The 13,964-nt window shown below is 42.9% G+C and overlaps 2 protein-coding genes across 2 annotated transcripts; one reads left to right on the top strand and one right to left on the bottom strand.

The window, feature by feature from the left end:
• Positions 1–2,646: 2,646 nt before the first annotated feature.
• On the top strand, positions 2,647–3,987 carry LOC110688833 (protein MAINTENANCE OF MERISTEMS-like). The gene is made up of 3 exons (XM_021865589.1): positions 2,647–3,143; positions 3,224–3,649; positions 3,745–3,987. Exons 1-3 carry the CDS (start codon positions 2,907–2,909, stop codon positions 3,883–3,885), a joined length of 804 nt encoding a protein of 267 aa, XP_021721281.1. The 5' UTR covers positions 2,647–2,906; the 3' UTR covers positions 3,886–3,987.
• Positions 3,988–4,078: 91 nt separating this feature from the next.
• LOC110688832 lies at positions 4,079–5,438 on the bottom strand. Its single transcript, XM_021865588.1, has 2 exons — positions 4,851–5,438; positions 4,079–4,762 (listed from the first exon to the last, which is right to left on the bottom strand). Exons 1-2 carry the CDS (start codon positions 5,407–5,409, stop codon positions 4,140–4,142), a joined length of 1,182 nt encoding a protein of 393 aa, XP_021721280.1. The 5' UTR covers positions 5,410–5,438; the 3' UTR covers positions 4,079–4,139.
• Positions 5,439–13,964: the final 8,526 nt, after the last annotated feature.

Genomic DNA, 13,964 nt, shown 5'->3' on the forward strand with positions numbered 1-13,964 from the left:
CTCTGCGCGCATTGCGCGTGTAGGACACCCTAGTATAAGAAAATTGTTAGATAGCAAAGATGGTATATATGACTTCTTATTCATTTTCCAATTGATCCAAGTTGAATAGGAACGCATTTTGATATATAGTATTGACTCCAATCATTATTAATACATTTTTAATAATCAATAAAGAAGAATTAAAAAAAATCTTAGTACAAGTAGTATTTAAAAAAATTGAGACAAATATAACAAGATCGATGTCACACGTCAATAATTTAATTATTACTGTCTTATTCTTATATTCCTTTCTTTTGAATAAACTATTAACTCTTCATATCCACTGTTTTTTAACACAAATGTTTAATAACTCAATCCCTAAAGAAGAGAAAAAAAAATATATACCTCAACCTCATTTACATTTTATTCTGTATTATATTAAAGTCAATTAAAAAAAACAACTACTTAAAACTATGTATCGGTCAAGTGGAACACTTTAGAAATGTTGGGGATGGAGCGACACATAAACACAATATCGGAAAGAATAATAAAATACAAAACAATAAAAATAACACACAAAATTTTTACGAGGAAAACCCCTCTTCAACAATAAGGGGAAAAACCACGGTCCTGATATTTAGGGACAAAAACAACTTCACTAGCAATACTTTCGGGAGTACAATAACCACCATTAAAGTTACAATATTTGTTAACAATTTAAAAACTGAATTGCTAAACATCGCCCGCGAATCTCCACATAAAGCCCACAAAATTAGAGTGAATTGTCACTTTTGCCCTCAAAGTAAAAAACACAATTTCTTCTCTCAATTCTCTACTTCCACTTTCTCTCTCTAAAAAACTTTCCGAGCGATGTCGAGGCGGCCCGGCAAGGAAGTGGCGGCACAGGCGGCGGGTGGACAGCGGTTTTCCGGCGAGAAGGTATTTTTTATTAATTTTGTGTTTAAAAATTAAAAAAAAAAGGTCGGAGGCGGTGGCGGCGCCTAGGCCAGACGCCACCACCACGGCGGCGGCGTCTAGCCCAGACGCCACTACCACGGCGGCGGCGCCTAGGCCAGACGCCGTGACGGTGGCGGTGGCGTCTGGCCCAGGCGCCAGAACCACGGCACCGGCGTCTGGCCTAGGCGCCGCCGCCGTGGTAGTGGCGTCTGGGCTAGACGCCGCCGCCACCGTCACGGCGTCTGGCCTAGGCGCCGCCGCCTTTTTATTTTTTTTTTTAATTTTTTTTTGGTTTTAAATTTGAAATTTAATTTTCGAAAATAATTATTTTTTTTTTGATTTTTTTTTAAATTTGTTTTTCTTTTTTTTAATTTTAAATTTTATGTTTCTGATTTTTTTTTTATTTTGTTTTAAATTTTGTTGGTTTTTTTTAAAAAAATTTTATGTTCCTCTTTTTTTTTTTTTAATTTTTAATTTTATGTTCTTGTTTATTGTTCTTGTTTTTTTTTTTTTTGAATTAGTTTTTTTACTTAAAAAAAATTTAATGTTCCCTTTTTTTTTTATAAATTTTTTTTAAAATTTTGATGTTCTTCTTTTTTTAAGTTTTTATAATTTTATATTTTTCACTTTGTTTTTTCCAATTTGTTTTTTTTGGGTAATTTTTTTTTTTGCTTTGTTTTTTCCAATTTTTTATTTATTTATTTATTAGGTTATTAATTTTTTTATTTTTAGGTTGTTAATATTTTGTAATGTTTTTAATTTATTTTCCATCATATGTATATTGTTTTATTTATTTATTTTAATTACTTTTTTTATGTTTATATTACATGTTTATATTGCATATTACATGTTTTGTTATTTTGTGTTAGGCATCGTATTTTCGTTCTGGGGCTGGGAAGAGTATGGACATTATGAGAAGTACGATGAACTCAATGGAGAGCTCGGGGCCCAGACACGTTAGATCCCGTGGTATTTCGGCCTCGGCTCGTAGAGAACGGGTGCACTATTCTGAGGATGATGAAGATGATGATGGTGATGAGGAGGAGGAGGAGGAGGATGCAGATGAGGATGTGGACGATCAGAGTGGACCATATGATGATTACGGTCCATTCAGTCAGAGGCTTGATGATGTGTATGAGACGCGTAGGGTAGACGTGCGTAAGGGTAGAGATGGTAGATTTGTTAGTAGATCTGGCACATCATCTGCGTCCACTGTGTCTGCGGTTAGCAGAAAACGGTCGAGGGCCGTTAATGATTCTTGGGTGGTGAGGGGCGAGGTGGCTGGGGGACCTATAGACGGGAGTGTGATTCCTAGCTTTCTAGGACACATCGCTACCCGTATTTGGGAGGACCAAGAGCGGGCTTTGGATAGCGGCATTTTGAAATGCCAAACCCGGGAGAGGACTTGTAACTTCTTGTGTAGTTGGGCTGAGGCTTGGCCGGAGGAGAGCGAGATGGTCGGCCGATTGAGGGCCACTAGAGTGAGCCACCTTCCTGCCACCATGCATGAGAGGATTGACTCGACGCTGATCACGGCTTTCGTTGAGCGATGGCAGCCGGACACGAACTCTTTCCACCTTCCGTTCGGTGAGATGACGATCATGTTGCATAACGTCGAGGCCATCCTTGGGATTCCCGTAGAGGGAAACCGAGCATCTGTTGTCACAGATGCGGATCAGGCAGATTTATTGGCGGAGCTGTTGGCGGTGGATAGGGCTGCGCTGTACACCGCGGCACTTGGTGTGTGGGATCACGGCGGTGTTAAGATCGCAGCAGTTTTGCAGCGATGTTTGCACCCCACTTCACGTAGGACGCAGGACACACAGCTGGCTGCATATGTTTTTCTTCTTCTCGGGTGTACCTTGTTTCCGGATAAGAGCGGAAACAAGCTCAGGCCACGCGACATAGTTGACGCGTGTGAGCCCGACAGAGTAGGCCAGTTTTCTTGGGGGTCGGCTACATTAGCGTACATGTATCGCCAGTTAGGATTCTCGAGCCGGGCTGATGCGGCAGGTATCACTGGATGTATGACGTTGTTACAGACGTGGATATACGAGTATTTCCCGGCGTTTCGACCACACCGCGACCCGGTTCCTATTGGGGATGGCCAGCCACGTGCCTGTGCGTGGAGTCCGCGTGTCGAGAAGAAGTCCATTGACCGCCTGCGATCGATACGGTTATTGCTTGACAGGATGTCCCCATTAGAGGTAAAGTGTTTAAATTATTTCTACTTTTATAGTTTGATGTGTTTATTGTATGAATCTTACTAATTTTAAAAAATGTGCAGGTGAACTGGATGCCTTTCGGCCAGAACCCTAGTAATAGGGTACCCAGGACCCTCTACACGGGACTGATTCAGTATCGTGAGATCGTAGAGGCGTACATGCCGCAGCGCTGTCTTCGCCAGCTTGGATATGTCCAAGTTGTTCCTCCTCCACCAGCATGGCCCAGTAAGGCCGTCCGATCTGCGTCGTTGAAGGAGTACGTCGTCCAATGGCCGGCAAGCATGATTGGCACGTGGGAGCAGTTTCCGATGGTTGCCCGCATATGGATTGAGCAGTTGCAGCGGCCGCCAACTGGGGTGGCTGCCATGTGTGACCAGCACTACATGGAGTGGTACAACCGGCACTCGCACCCGAGGTTGATCAGAGACGTCCACCACGGCGACGACGCCGATGATGATGATGTGCCACCGCCCACTGCCGTGGATGCGGTACGTCTCATAAAACATTTGTAGTTGTGTTTTTTTTCATATAATACGTCTCATAATACGTCGTTATTGAATTTTATGTGTTTTGTTATGTGTAGTGGATGGGAAAGATGACGCAGTTGGGACACAGACTTTTTGAGGAGAGGGACAACATGACGACTGCAACAGGCAGAGCTGTTATTGATGAACTGGAACGGGCCCTTGAGCAGTGGCAGTGGGCGTCACAGAGAGATTATTGATATGTCGGCAGTGCATTTATAAAACATTTTCCTAGTTGTTTGTAAAAGTTAACATTATCTGTTCTTATAATTATTATTTTAAGTTCTTAGAATTTGACATTATATTTTTAGTTTTTATAACTTTTATTTTAAGTTGTAATTAGTGGGCATACGAAAACTAAATACAGGTTCACATTTAAATGGGAAAACTAAATACGAAAATTAGAATCCGAAAATTAAATAAATGGGAAAAACATAGCAATAGCAATATTAGGTCACATAGAAAAGGCAACTAGATTGTTCCACTGCTGCACCCGGTCATGATATAACGCATCCCAGCCCTCTACGCTTGCTGTACGAATGGTGTACCACGTTGGTATAATCGGTGGGACCGGAAAATCGGGTGACAGGTCCAGTCGGATGAAATGTCCGTATGACGGCCCCAGAAATCCAATAGCAACCTCTCTTACCGGTCTGGTGACGGTCTCACGCGAACACCAAGGCAGAACCGTGGTACACGGATAGTAAGCTCGACCATGCAAACCAAGGCCGAAATGCATCACTGCACACTTGTAGATGTTTGCAACGGCGAAGAGATCAAGGGGCGCGTCGAACCAATGATTTTGACCGCAACGTCCTCCTCCCCACCGGATACGCTGCAGAGACCTATCCAAGTCCTGTCCGTACACGTGGCGATAAACAGCTCGGTTTGAGGCGATTTCACTGTACATCAACTGACGCACTAAACCGTAGTTGTCTTCACCCATCTGAAACACATCAGCCACAACCCGAAATCCACAGTTACCATCTGCAACCACATCATTCCACCCGTCCAGGAACGGCATCATGATGTTAGGGATCCTGTCTTTATATGGAAAATGTTCAATGTCCATTCTGCCTGTTGCACACATCAAAAAACACAATTAACAAGTTAGCAGAAAACTAAACAAACACTCTAAAAAGTAAATTAAACTAAAGTACCGTACCGGTGCCGGGCATATTCACCGACGAAGAAGTTTGACTACCACTTGATGACGATGTACGACCACGGCCACGACCACGACCACGACCACGAATGTACTCAAACGCACTCCTTTCCCGCCGTGGTTGTCGGCCCCGTGGTCGCTCGACCCCCTCAGGTTCCTCATGATCCAAGCACGACGAGTTGAACATGTCATGAAGTACGTGGGTAGCACTACGAATGACTGAAGGGTGGCTGGAGGACACTTGGTCAAACATCGAACGAAACTGCTCCAACTCCTCCTGTTCACGGTTGACTGTCGGTGGAACAGCATGCTCTCCGATAACGAGCGTCCGCCAGAATGGATGAACCTGATCAACATGGAACGACGCCCTATCTTGCGTAATTACGCGGTGAATGGTGCATGCACAAGGTAGTCCATGAGTCACCGATATAGCACATCCGCACCGAATAGCCACTTCATCACCCAACTCCCTCATCCTGGTGTGCTCGCTCAGAATCAACCCCAAGCAGTAGTGTGACACACGACCATGGAGAATCTTAAATATGAAATGGCTATACATCGTGCCATGTCGCCGTCTGGAGTCCTCGAGAGAGTTCTTGATGCCGTTCCTCTGAGTATCAATAGCCTTGTTTATTCTCTCGAACAGTGTATCCAGAGCAGAGGTGGAAGAATCAATCCAGTCCTTCAGAGCTCTATGAGCGCTCTCAACTCTACATGTAGTAGTGTTTCCAAAATGAAGAACTTGGTTTGTCCAATATTTGACAAACTTTTCCCTCTGAGGCACCCACTGCTGCATCACATAGTCTACGATTGCCGGGCACCATTGGTATGCATCCTTGAAGTTATCCAAGGCTCGGTCGTACTCTGCCTCCGTGGTAGCTTGCAGGATCTTCCGCCACTTACCATTTACCAATCTCTCTGCTGAATCTAAGTTCTTGTTGAAAAGGTTGTAGGCTTTGACTTTCACGCATTTGTTGATGTGCCATGTGCACAGTAAATGGCTCGACTCCGGAAACAGCTCCGCTATAGGGGCAAAGAGACCTCCCTCACAATCGCTGACGATGGCCGATGGCTGAACACTTGGGCCGATGTAATTTCTCAACTTCTCCAACACCCAACGGTAACTCGCAACCGTCTCATCCTTCATAACTGCATAACCAATCAAAAAGTTCTGGTTCGTTGGAGTCATCCCAACCATCTCAACCAGTGGAAACTTATACTTGTTTGTCTTGTACGTTGAATCGATCAGAATCACAGATGGCCAAGACGAAATCATATCAGCACAATCAGGATGCACAAGGAACAAATGAGTCACCTCCGATGTGTCTTCATCAGATTCAAACCAGTACAGGTAACCACGTGCTTGTGCCTGGTGTAGAAGCTGCTGTATAGGGTTCCTTCCCTCTGACCGTTCAAACCTCAATTTATGTCTGACGTTGTAGATGTGTCTTCGGTTTGGCTGGTCTTCAGGAAATTTCTCCAACACAGATGCTAATATTTTAGCAGGCTTCACTTGAGCATCACTCATTTCTTTTACAATTAGTTTCGCAGCAGGACTTAGGCCACTTAACTGTCGATGACCCACTTCATATGCGATCATCTCATGGTTGTGATACCCCCATTTACCGTAACTCTTCACTTCCCAACCGTCACCCCTTTGCTGTTGTCGAACCTTTACTCTGAACTGACACCCACAACCTTTCCGCTTTGTATCAAACCGAATCGCTTGACTGAAATCTCGTTCCTCCCTTTTGCGATAACGGTCGCATCTCAAAATGCGATCCATTCTACCATCCCGTTGAGATTTATGAGTTGCTACTACTAAACAAAAACCTGATCTAATTGCAACCTGTTTCGCCCAATCAACCGCTTGTTGAGCATCTTCGAACAGACCATCGTGTACAAAAATCCCACTATAATCATTTCCGTCTCCACCATAATCCTGCAACAATAACATATAAATATAATCACATAAGAGTAGATTAACTTAATACATTTGACACAACATTAGCACAAAAGCAAAAACAATAATAAATTATAAACAACAAACAAAGAAATAAACAAAAAGTATTCAAAAAAAAAAAAAACAAAACACAAAAATAAAAAACATAAACAAAACTTTAGATTAAATAAATAAAAATAAACCAAAAAAATAAAAACAAAAAAAAAACATAAAACGAAAAAAATTGTAAAAAAAAAAATAAAAAATAAATAAATTAAAAACAAAAACAAATTAAAACAATTAAAAACAAAACAAAAAAAAACCAAAAAAAAAAGAAAAAAATTGTAACACAAAAAAAAAAAAATAAACAAATTTTAAATTAAATTTAAAAAAAAAAAAAAAAAAAAATAGTGGTGGCGCCTAGCCAGGAAGCCGCCACCGTGGCGGTGGCGTCTAGCCAGGACGCCGCCACCGTGGCGGTGGCGCCTGGCCAGGACGCCGCCACCGTGGCGGCGGCGTCTTGGCCAGACGCCACGGCCACGGTGGCGGCGTCCTGGCCAGGCGCCAGAGCCACGGTGGCGGCGTCCTGGCTAGGCGCCACCACTACGGTCACGGCGTCCCGGCAGGACGCCAGCCGCCAATTCGTGGTTTTAGATGGCTTCGTACCTCCTTTTCCGGCGTCAACGGCGTCTCTCCGGTGCATCTACCCGACGTTGAGGGCTCTTCGGTTTCACTCGGCGATCCAGTCCTGCTCCACATTTTTTATGAGTGAAAAATTTTATTTTCGGTAAAAATTAAAACAAGGGCAATAATGTCAACATTTTTAAAAAATGTGGGCTTTATGTAGAAAAACGCGGGCGATGTTTAACAAATCCCTTTAAAAATAGCCTACACTAAGTACCCTTAACATTGGTACTAATTATACCACTCCTAAAATACCCCTCACACTATGATATTGTGTTTGCCTAGCTCTCCATAAGTTACTCCTTCATTACATACTACAGCTATTGTGCTCTCATTCACATTAAGATCGATGCACTCACCGCTTATATATTATCTCAATTGCTAGCTACTACATCTTGCTAGCTCTCTTTTACACGGTGGTGTGTCTTCTCACACACACACTTCTCACGACTAAATGCTTTTTTATATAGCGCGGCAAAAGCCAAAAACTTCCCTAGAAAGCCTCAAGCAATTTCCACCTACTTGGGAATAAATGCTAGAAAGCAAGGTCAAGGTTTTCAATAAAACCTTCTGCCAATCGTTCCCAACCAACTTGGACTAAGGGTTAGCCTGTTCACTTCAGCTTAATTTCAATTCACTTCATTTCAGTTCAGCTCCAATCAGTTTAGTTCATTTCAACTCCTAATTTCCCTCTCTCATAAAATATTCAGTTCAGTTTAGCTCCAATCAGTTTAGTTTAGCTCCTAATTCCCTTTTCTCATAAAACATTCATTTTATTTCAGTTCAGTTCAGTAAATGTGAATAGGCCCTAAGAACTCCACAATCGTCCACTTCAATTCACTACATGCATTCATTCTTTTTCATTTTCTTTTTCTTTCTTACAACATTAATATTATTACTACAATAATATTCCCTCCCTTTAATTAGATTCCACTATTTCTTTTTTAGCAAATCAAAATTAAAGTCTCTTTGTTAGAATCTTTCCCGTTTGAGTAAGTAATTTTTTACAATTTTAACATCATTCTCCTAATTAAATCCCCAAATTATCCTCAATTTTTACTGATTTTTTGTGCCAAATATTTTTAATCTTCAATTTTTACTGATTTTTTGCGCCAAATATTTATGAGAACACTATATATTCTCTTTTTTCTTTTTCTCTCCCTTGTTATTTAATGTACTTCCCACAAAAAATGAAAAATGGGACTCTACTAAAAGAACGGAGTGAGTAATAATATTACATACGGCGTACTTCATTGTCATTTGGGGAGAATAACCCAACATGAAATACCTTGGAAGATTGACCTATCTTGTGGGCACTCACATCCAGATAATTCTACATAATTGATGATGAAGTTTATAATTAAATAAAAGAGATTGTTACAAATGTTTTTTTAGGTATCAACTTTGTGAGAAAGGTCCTTACATATGTATATATGTATGACTTCTAAATAAAACAATCTTTCTATGTGTATGTATTGCTGTTGTATGTGTATGCACGTTATTTCTAAATAAAATATAATCTATTAATGTTAAGTTATGTGCTATTTTCATTATTCTCCTACTCGTTGCCTTTGTGATCGTGGGTGAATCAAACACCATGGAGTTTAAGGTTGCGGAAGAAATTATTGAAGGCGGTGTTAGTGGCCGCGACATGGTTGATGGTGGTGGCTCTCGTTTACGAGATGGTGTTTGCAAAATAAAATGCAAGCTCGAAGGTGAAGCTTGTAGCCCATTTAGAAGTGACGGAAGCAGCTATTCAGATCTCACCTGTACTTATTAATATATATGCATGTTCGTTGCATGCAAATCCTTTATCTATCCCACTATATATTTATATATATGCATGTTGCATGTATTATTGATCTAAAGCCAATAGGCCGGTGTTCTCGTCCTTGATCCGCCGAATGTCATCCCAGGCTAACTGGATCTCGTGTCTCTGCTGCAGACGCCAATCTTAAAAGGCAAAGAGCCTAAGGAGAAGCTGGGGATGAATGAAGGCAAGTCGGTAGAAGAAAGAATAAAAAAAATAAACTAAGTGCCGAAGTTTGAAATAAACTTAGATACCTCAACGCAACTATTGATCATGGGTCTGAGGTGCCCATCATGGATGTCTCAAAATTTGTCTTACCTCTCGGCTACGACGGCCCTCAGCATGGCCTCCCAGACAGCCTTACGTTTGGCCCATGTCAGCGAAGAGATAGGGAGTCGAACGTCCATCTCCTTGGCAATATCTGCGGAAACATACAAAGTTAGAGAATTCGAAGTAAAAGTTAACTTTCAAAATCTCGAGAAAGAACTGGACGAGTACCTTACGAGAAAGTGGAGGGTGCTTTTAAATGCCCTCCTAGAGTAGAAGTAGGCATAGGCTGCTGCTCGTCCGCCCTAGGCATAGACATTTTCCCTTCGTCAGCCTAGGAACCCGTTGGTCGAGTCCTAATTACTCGACATGCAAAGTTGAGTCATTGCCGGCCGTTTGGTTCAGGGGCAACTTTCCCTCTTCGACCTTACGAACGGTCTCTTCTCAGGCTACTTCAGTCGGTTGTGGCTCCGAGGGCTTCAAGGTCCTACTAGGTGTCAGCTGGGGTTCTCTTCCTATAGATTGCTCCTTGGCAACCCGCGACCTTGCCTTGGCCGCCTGCGCCCCTGAGGGGGTCTTGGACGTAGATATTTTGCTAGACTTGGACGACCACTCATCCTTTGAAGCGAACGCCAACCGCTTCCTTACAGGCTTCGGGGTAGCTGACTAAAAATTAAAACCAAGGAAAGATATATGGATCAAAATCGTTAGCCGAATGGAAAAACAAAGTATAACTATTCCAAGCATATCATCTCAACAAGCTTTAGTCTATGCTCCCTATCTAAGTAAAAGTGGGAGGAATGACCTTCCCAAGCATAACTACTCGGCCTGGATGGAAATGGCCATAACGTCTGAGACATGGCTCATTCTATCAAAAAGCGAGAACAAAGAGTTAAACTATATTTAATTAAAAAATTACTCGAACAGTCATGGCGCGACCACCTGGGGCATAGTTTCGGAGCAGGCCGAACGACAACATGAACAGTGGACCCCTAAGCCATTCGACCAAGGGAATCCACTTAGGATTGATGGGCACTTGACGACCCCCTCGGTACACCTTTTTTACTATAAAATAGTCAAGTTGGTGGGTGTGGTCCGGATGGATAAGAGGGAGGTACGGTTAGTGATCCCCCCATTCGAGATGAACAGGCGACCTGTTCAATTTCTGATTGAAGCTCCTATCCTTGGTCTTTACGAGGTAAAAGCATTGCTTACAGTTATGCCGTTTGGACAACTTGTGCAGGCCACCAGATAGTCCGGACCGGTGTTCAAAACAAACCATCCGTCCAAGTCCGCCTTCAGCCGCACCATGTTGTGCATTGCGCAGAAGACTGGGAAGTTTGGGGTGAATCCCTTCCTAAGGCAAGTCACCAGGTACCTAAAGATGTTAGACTAATTGTCTGGCGCCAGCTAGAACAAGGCAATTTGATATTCGTCCAGCATCTCCTAGACGAATGGATGGAGGAGAAAACGGAGCCCTACCTCCAAGAAATGCCTATAAACAATAAAGCCTCGGCATTAGGCCCTAGGGTCATCAGTAGCAGCCATCGAACTAGAATGTTTGGGTCGCCGGATCCTAAATTCCTCCCCAGTCTAAGGAATCTCTGAAAGTCCTCAAACTTGTCGTTGAGGAAACCCAAGGTCGTTTCCCTAATTAGCAACCGTACGGACTGTCAAAATCATTTTCTTCCTCGATGACCTCGGCGTTAGGGTTTTTAGCTCCCTGCTCGGCCGGATGTGGTTCGGAAATTCTAGTCGAACCAAAGTTAGATGAAAGGGTCTTGTCCAGTTTAGCTGCCTCAGCCGAACATCCACCAGTCGAGCCCTGCCCTAGCTCAATCACCACTAAACCCTCAGGCACCATGGGGCCCTTTCCCTTACCCTTATCTTTTTTCCCTCCAGTGTCCGCCTGGCTTCCAGATGGAGGAACGCTACAAGGAGGCATGTCGGCTAGCTTGGTAATATGTATGCCAGTCCTGATCCTTTCCGACCTAGTATGTTAAGACACGGGTTGTTGAAGGTTTGAGACGGACGCACTAAAGTCCGCCTGAGTTGCAGAAGGATGCCTCCCAGCAGATTGCAGCTCGAACGACATCAAGACCAAGCTGGTGAATTGAGAACATTGCACATCCGGATTTCGCCCAAACGTAGAAGTGCCTAGCTGATTTTTGGCACTCTTTGAAAGAGGTGGTCAGTTCGATCACCGAGCGTTCACTACCACTAACAGTTGTGGTACCTTTATTCGTATTCGTGGTTTCCTCGTTCGTATTATTCGGATTATAGGGAACTTGAGGATTTACAGCGTGTAGGTCATACGCTTGCATTGTATACTTGTCCATCGTACGTTTGTATTGTATGCGCCATGTTCGACTGTATGGGCAGAGAAGAATAGGTGTGGGTGAGTTGGTACACACTAGAAATGGATCCACTCCATAAATACGAGAACTATTCTTCGTCCACTCTAGACTCCTTAGTCCCAGGAGAACGATCGGCCTCATGAGGAGATACGGACAAGGCCGAGTGTTGAGTTAGTTTGTATTTAAAAAAATAAGGGAAATTCTACATGGTGGCCTCCAGGTTTCAATTTTTCTACGTTGAAGACACTTTTTTCCAACTCTCTCAAGTGGCAATATGGTTTTGCAAAATTATGTATAGTGTCCTTTTTTAGTTTATGACTAACTTTTATAATTTAAATGGTTAACCTAAAGATTTTTAGTTTAAAAATTAATTCAATTATATTTTAAAATAATAAAAAAAGGAAATTAAAAAAAAAACATCCATACCCACGACCACCTTCCCACCACCACGTCTACCATCAACAACCCCAACCCCCATACACCGCCGGCGCCGAGAATCCCTTTTTTCCGCGCTGGCGGCCAAGTCCCCCTACCCACTGAACCCACCATGGCACCACCTGATCCCTATATCCCAAACCCGAAACCCCCAAATATCCAACCTGGAGCCCCTTAAAAACCCTCTCCCACCACTTTAAACCCCGAATCAGGCCCTCCCCCACCCTTGAAACTCCTACGCCCAAGGTTTCGAGGGTGGTAAAGGTCTGTTTTGGGGCTTAAGTGGCGGGAGAGGGTTTATTCAGATTTCGAGTTGGATATTTGGGGGTTTCAGGTGATGGGTTTAAATGGTAGGGGAGAGGGGGGACAAATTGCCAGCGCCGACGCGGAAAAAGGTTGTTTGGGTGGCAGCGAGGGGTTGGGGCGGGCTGGGTTGTTGGAATGGTGAAGGTTTCCGCCTTGCGGGATGGTGGTGGTGGGGAGGGTGGTCGTAGGTTAGGGTTTTTTTTTTTGAAGAATTTGGTTTTTTGTAAAAAAAAATAATTATGGTTAACCAAAAAATCAAAAGGTTACCATAAAACCCAAAAAAGGGCACTATACTTCATTTTTCAAAACTTGGGTGCCACTTGAGAGAATTGGAAAAAAGTGTGTCTTCCACGTAGAAAAATTGAAACCTGGAGGCCACCATGTAGAATTTCCCAAAAAATAAAACAAGTATATACAATAAAAGAAAAATGGAAAGACTTTGAAGATCTTGAACGAATTTGACCGAAAAACTCAAACTTTTGATCGGAAACCTCAAATACTCGGCTAAGCTCTTAAAGATTCGAAGGAAAGTAACTTTCTCTCTTTAGAAGGCTCCGACTTCTCTCTAGAAATTGCAAATTTCCAAAGTAATAAAATGAAGTCAAACAAGCTATATTTATAGTAAAAAATTAATGAGGGTAAGACTGTAAAATTGTCGTTCCTGCTTAGAAGCTTAAACGGTAAACTTTCAAAGAGTTTAACCTAGAAGCTGAACGGTTAAAAAACCGCTCCGTCATTTGAGACGGAAAGCCGAACATTAATCATAATGGTTCATCAAAACAGATGGTAACCTTGGAAATCGAACCATCATTTCAGAAAACATGGATGACAGCTGGTTTCTTCAAAAAATCATTCGACACTCACTGTCCGCCTGATTTAAAGACTTAAAAGTCCACCACTGAAATCAGGCTGATCGGACAAGGCACCATCTAAGATGGGAGATCCCCATGGAAGACGGACGACATTATCCGTCCATTATCAAAATAATGGATTCTCAAAAAGCCAAAGTTCTCGGCTATATTCGGACGAGAGAAATGAATTAAGGAGGCGGCCCTATGGTACTAGTCACCCCCTCTGAGGGGAAAATGTTAAAGGTATAAATACCCCCAACACGTGGTCCAATCCCATAGTGTCACGTGGCCCAATTAAAGGGCAACACGAATCGCTATAGGAAGATGACACGTGTAAAACCCTAAGAGATCGCTTGAAAAGAGAGCAAAAGGAGACACCTACATCAAGAGGCCCAAATCCCGAGAAATTAAAGACGCAAAACGGCGCCCCAGGTGGACACGTGCCCATTCTTGATTGCGCCG

Source organism: Chenopodium quinoa, unplaced genomic scaffold (assembly GCF_001683475.1).
Source record: "Chenopodium quinoa cultivar QQ74 unplaced genomic scaffold, ASM168347v1, whole genome shotgun sequence".
NCBI classification, from domain to species: domain Eukaryota; kingdom Viridiplantae; phylum Streptophyta; class Magnoliopsida; order Caryophyllales; family Amaranthaceae; genus Chenopodium; species Chenopodium quinoa.

Excerpts from the sequence above, each read along its gene's own strand:
- LOC110688833 (XM_021865589.1), top strand. The coding sequence starts at position 2,907 with ATGTATCGCCAGTTAGGATTCTCGAGCCGGGCTGATGCGGCAGGTATC. Across the intron at positions 3,144-3,223 it reads ACAGGATGTCCCCATTAGAG|GTGAACTGGATGCCTTTCGG; the intron begins GTAAAGTGTTTA and ends AAAAATGTGCAG. Across the intron at positions 3,650-3,744 it reads CGCCCACTGCCGTGGATGCG|TGGATGGGAAAGATGACGCA; the intron begins GTACGTCTCATA and ends TGTTATGTGTAG.
- LOC110688832 (XM_021865588.1), bottom strand. The coding sequence starts at position 5,409 with ATGTATAGCCATTTCATATTTAAGATTCTCCATGGTCGTGTGTCACAC. Across the intron at positions 4,763-4,850 it reads GGTGAATATGCCCGGCACCG|GCAGAATGGACATTGAACAT; the intron begins GTACGGTACTTT and ends TGTGTGCAACAG.